Below are 5,629 nucleotides of genomic sequence, written 5' to 3'. Positions count from 1 at the left end.
CAAGTCAGTGGATGCTCAGCCGGGCTGGGGTCCCTGATCTCTCCCTCATTAGTTTCATTAGTACACGCACTGAAGTAGCTAAGGACAGCTGCCATTCAAATAAAACTTATGATAGCAAATATAACTAAGGGCATCACAAAGGACACTACATTTAATGAAACAACCACACTTGGAAAATACATTTTTTGGTACCAGAGACTGAACCCAGGGGCACTTAACCAATGAGCCACATCTCCAGTCCCACCCCCACTTTTCTGTTTTGTTTTGTCTTGTTTTGAGACAGGGTCTCGCTGAGTTGCTTAGAGCCTCGCTAAGTTGCTGGGGCTAACCATGAACTCAAGATTCTCCTGCCTCAGCCTCCAGAGCTTCTGGGATTGTAGGTCTGTGCCACCTCGCCCCGCACATTGGGACAATATTTGAAGATGCCATTTGAAGAAACCATTCAGGTGATTAACTCTAAAACTTGTCCTTATATTCATAAATGACTTTCTAAAATATTATACAGGTGAGATAATCAGCATAGAACTGCCCTAGTTAGTACTTGCACCCCAACCCTGGGGGACACCATTGTCAACTTCTACCTGCTCAATAACCTCCAGGCCCAGAGCCGCCCTCTGCCAGCCGCCCCTCCCTTGCCCACCTTACAGGCTTTCCAAGGCCCCACCACCGTGGCCTTCGTTCTCTTAGCAGCCTTCGTGATGGCGGCGTTTCTGCCCGTGCCCGTCATGGTACCCCTCGAGGCGTCGCAGGTGCGCCACAACTACCACCCCGACTGCGAGATCGCCGTCAACCGCCAGATCCAGATGCAACTGCACGCCTCCTACGTCTACCTGTCCTTGGCCTTCTACTGCGACGGCCACAGCGTGGCCCTGGAGCACTTCTCCAGCTTCTTCCTGCGCCGCTCCCACGAGTGGGGGGATGGCGCCGAGAAGCTGATGAAGATGCAGAACCAGCGCGGAGGCCGCATCCACCTCCAGGACATCCTCAAGCCCGACCGCGATGACTGGCACAGCGGCTTCCAGGCCATGGAGCGCGCCCTGCACCTGGAGAAGAGGGTCAACCAGAGCCTCCTGGAGCTGCACCGCCTGGCCACCGAGAGGGAGGACCCCCACCTCTGCCACTTCCTGCGGAGCCACTATCTGCACCAGCAGGTCCTCATCATCCGGGAGCTGGGCGGCTACCTGACCAACCTGCGCAGGATGGAGGCCCCGGAAAACCCCCTGGCCGAGCTCCTCTTTGACAGGCTCACCCTGGGCCGCAGCGACAAGGACAACTGAGCAGGACTGTGCCCCAGCCCATGCCAGGGAGTCTTCCCCGGGGTGGGTCCCAGGCCGGCCTGCACATTGCCCTTGCAGCCCATTCACCTTAGTTTGGGCCTTTCAGTTTCATTGTTACTTCCAATAAAGTTATTTATTTGGTTCTTAAGGAAATGAAGGTGTCCAGTTGATATGTGTGTGTGTGTGTGTGTGTGTGTGTGTGCAAAACTCTCAACTTTTGAGAATGAGGACAGATCCCTGATTCTTTCTGCCCACGCATTCCCCATCCACAGGCTGCTCAGAATCTCCACGGATAGAGAGAAAAAAGTATTGCATGAGCCCCTGGAAAACACAAAATTAGTCTTCCTTTATAGACAATGCATGCAAGAGGGATAGGATCCTGTGGGAGGTTGTCTTAGCCAGGCTTCCCCATAGACACAAGGTGACTTACTACCATCACCAATGAGAGGTACATATTACCCTCAAATACTTTCACTTCTGTGTTTTTCCAAAATGGCAAGAGCCACAAGGACAGCTGAGCTGGACTGTATCCACACCATGCTACTTGAGAATCCAAAGGGTGCTCCTGGAGGTGGGTCACCAGTCCAGGTCTGTGCATTGCCCTTTCAGCACATTCACTTCAGCCTGGGCCTTTCAGTTTGTTAATTCCAATGTGTGTATATGTGTGTGTATGAAAAAAAAAAAAAAAAAAAAAAAACTTCCCATCTTTTGAGAGGAAGGGCAGATTTCCAGGTATCCAGATGTCAGTCCACCTACCCCATGTCTCATCCATAGGCAGCTCAGAATTCCACCGTCCTCTGTAAAGTACAAAATTAGTCTTCCTTATTAATAATGTTGGTTTATAGGGTGAGAATGTGCCTGGGATTCTGGGTCTGTATACTGTAAAAGTATAAAAATATGGTGCCTCTGGGAAAGAAGTAAGGGATATGGGAATGAGCATGTATTAAAATAAAGGAATTTTCACCTTTGCTAGAAAACTTTTAGTTTACTAAAATATGTAAATGTTAACCTTTGTTGATTCTGAATAGCAAGATGAGGGCTCTGGAATATGGTATGGCAGAGATTTTAATAAGCTCACCCTGCACCCCAGTGATAATAGGAAATGAGTCTTTGCTTTCTTGGTAGAAGCCAGAATGAATCCCTGGGGTCACCAGTGCCTGGCATACTTGTTGTAGTTACAAAATATCTACTTTTACTTTTTATGTTTTCTTGCTATGTTAGTCAGCTTTCTGTCACTGTGACCATAATGCCAGACAGAAACAACCTAGAAGAAAATATATTTGGGCTCATGATTTCAGAAATCTCTGTTCATGGTTATCTGATTCCATTGCTCTGAGCCTGAAGTGAATCAGAACATCATGGTATAAAGACATGGTGGAGAAAAGCTGCTTTGATCATGGTAGCCAGGAAGCAGAAAGAGAAAGAACAATGGTCCAGGAATAAAAACTGACCAGGACACATCCCCAGTGACCATCTTTTTCCAGCCATGCCCTACCTACCTACACTTATCACCCAGTAGTCCATTCAAATTATTAATCCATCAAATGGGTTAATCCATGGATGAGGTTACAACTCTTATGATCTAATCATTTCACCTCTGAACATTTCTATATTGCCCAACATGAACTCTTTGGGGACAGTTTTCGAAACAAACCATAATACTTTCATTAGAACTGTTTCTTCCAATAATCATAAATATTTTTGCTTATATATATATATATATACACTTACACCTACATAATTAAATTTTGATTATATATTTAATATTCATTTAAATATATGTATTTATTCTACTAGCAACAAAATTCATTTTTAATCTCTAGACTAGATTCTGAATTTTTCTTAGGAAGACACCCTTTGTTCAAAGTGGTTCCATGGTTGTGTTATTAAAATGGATATGGCTGCTTTTTAGATCCTTTATAAGCCTGGTTGTATTTCTTCCCTTGGGTTTCACATATCCAACTTTAATTTGTTTTTTGTTATTTGCTACCAAGAGAAACTAATCTAATGTGTTTATCATTGACCCTTTACCGGTCTCTATTGTAATTATTTACACTGAGTAAATAGCTTTTCTACAGTAGTAAATGACATTTTTGTCTTTATTTCCAATATGAAGTCTACTAAAAGGAAAAATAAAGATGAAAGAGTGAGAAGGATAAAGTAAAAACAATTGCCTCAATGAAAATACAGAAAAGTGAATGCTGCTACCAATTTGAATTAGTTGAGATAGCAGGGATGTTGATTTGTTTTCCGTGTTTTGCTTTTTACTCTAGGAATTTTCAGGTTTTAATATTTTTTTAAAAAGTGTTAATTACAAGGGGATAAAATATTATGCCTTTTCTAATATTTCTAATCATGGATCTCTTTTCTACGGAATCTCATGTAACAGTATCCCAAAGAAAATAACTCAAGAATTAACTTCAAAGGATCTCATGATATGTTGTTCCAGAAGCACACACCTGGAATCTAAACATGTCTTTCACTAAGAAGTCATTATGTGAAACTTTCCTTTTCTGTGATGATTACAGCACAGTAAGTTTCAGAGCAATAAGTGTAATGCAAAGCCCTTACCATGAGAGAGAGGGTAGATAATACACACAATCATTTTGTTTCTTGATAGATAGCTCCTAAAGCTGGTTTTATCTATTATGCTCTAATTGCCACTTCTAAATGAATGGCTTCTGGGAATAATGACATTGATATTTCTCCAGTACTTAAACTGAAGTTAAGAAAATGTTTGGAGCTGATTCTTCCCTCCCTCTAACTTGGGTATACATTTCATTAGTAGCAGAGTTCTTTCTTTTGATTTTCTTTGGACTAAATTGCTGAATTTTGATCAGTAATATCCTTTGGTCAAAATCTATTACTGACTAATTTTTTTGGAAATGAAATTTCTACTCTCTCACCAAAGCATGCTGAAATTCCTCAAAATTCAGGCATTTGATCATGAGAAAAAATAAGGTGTATATATACTGTACAGCATTTCGTTAATAAAGCCTAGGGTTATTAAATAGATGTATAATGAGTAATGTGCTCAATGTGCAGCATCTCCTATTTTCATCTTTTTCCTTCATTAAAAATCATCAACATTTTCTAAATCATTATTCAATTTTGGATGAGGATCCTATTGCTGTTCATTCCTTTTTAGTTTCAATAGAAGACCTGTCAAGCTTCTTTCCAGTCCTAAAATACATGATATAATTCTATAAATTGAAACTGCATTATTCCCAAACAATAGTGGGCACACAGCAATATCTGACTGTGAACTCTTGCAGACTTTTTAATTTAAACGTGTTCCTACAGCTACTCTCAGGTATCAATTCTCATGACACTTCCAATGAATTTGATGAGGTACCTATTATATTCCTAGGCAAAAATCAACATAATATAAAAGTATTATTTTCTCAATATGGAAAATATTCAATCATTTTAATAAATGATTACATTGTGCTAGAAAAACCAAGGTGATTATAAAAACCTTCTGAACAAGAAACAGTATTTCAGTTGGGCCCATCTTATTAACTACAACTTTCATTTGTCTGCTGTTTGGCTTAATTCAATTCAACAAGCACTTGTTCTTAATGAATAAGTTGCAGTTCAGGAGTCAAAGTTAAATAAAACATGAACTTGGCCCAGTTAAGTCAAATTTATTAGCATTTTTTCAGTTTTCTAAGATTAAAGTACAAGTTCAGTATGAGACTATTTTAATAACCAGTTAAATCAAGAGTGTAGTGAGGAAGTGTTTTCATTTATCACTCTCCTCTTTCTTTGTAGCAAACAAATAATGCTTCACAGTCATTCAACAAATTTTCACAAAGAGAGAGGCATTATTTTTATTTAAGGTCTGAAGAAGAATGTAGGCCAGAACAGTGGACTATAAACAAATCTAAATTATCATCATGACAATAATCACAGTAAATTATGCAACTGAAATAATGTGTTAAGGAAATTCCTTTTTGCCAATAATGAAGGATATTACCTGAGGAAGAAGGGAATGTTTGAGCAGTAACTAAACACAATTAACAGACCAGATTTTAGCAACAAGGGAGTTACTCATTTGTTTTGCATATTTTATCGGGCTTTTGACTAGAGACAGAGGAAGGTATGGTTTTGCTAGTGTGGATCACACAGGAGCCTTCGAAGGAACTAGTTTAAAAATACATTTTTAAAACTAGCAAAAAAGTTTTTCCACCATGGATTTGCATCTATAAGAAATCTACAGGTAAAAGCAATCTAAAAAATTAAGGAAGCCTAACTGGCAGCTCTTCATATCACAAAAAAAATCCTTGTACTAGTTTAAGGCTTTGATAGGATGGCTACTTTCATTCACTAATAAAAACACTTACATGTAT

General features: G+C 39.9%; 1 protein-coding gene across 1 annotated transcript; it reads left to right on the top strand.

Moving 5' to 3' along the window:
* Positions 1–698: 698 nt before the first annotated feature.
* On the top strand, positions 699–1,296 carry LOC306651143 (ferritin heavy chain-like; the record flags this gene model as incomplete). The annotated part of the gene is made up of 1 exon (XM_079123642.1): positions 699–1,296. One exon carries the CDS (start codon positions 699–701, stop codon positions 1,275–1,277), a length of 579 nt encoding a protein of 192 aa, XP_078979768.1. The 3' UTR covers positions 1,278–1,296.
* Between the last annotated feature and the right edge of the window lie 4,333 nt (positions 1,297–5,629).

Source organism: Sciurus vulgaris (genome assembly GCF_902686455.1).
Source record: "Sciurus vulgaris genome assembly, chromosome: X".
Taxonomy (NCBI): domain Eukaryota; kingdom Metazoa; phylum Chordata; class Mammalia; order Rodentia; family Sciuridae; genus Sciurus; species Sciurus vulgaris.
This window is presented reverse-complemented; position numbering and strand designations above follow the sequence as displayed.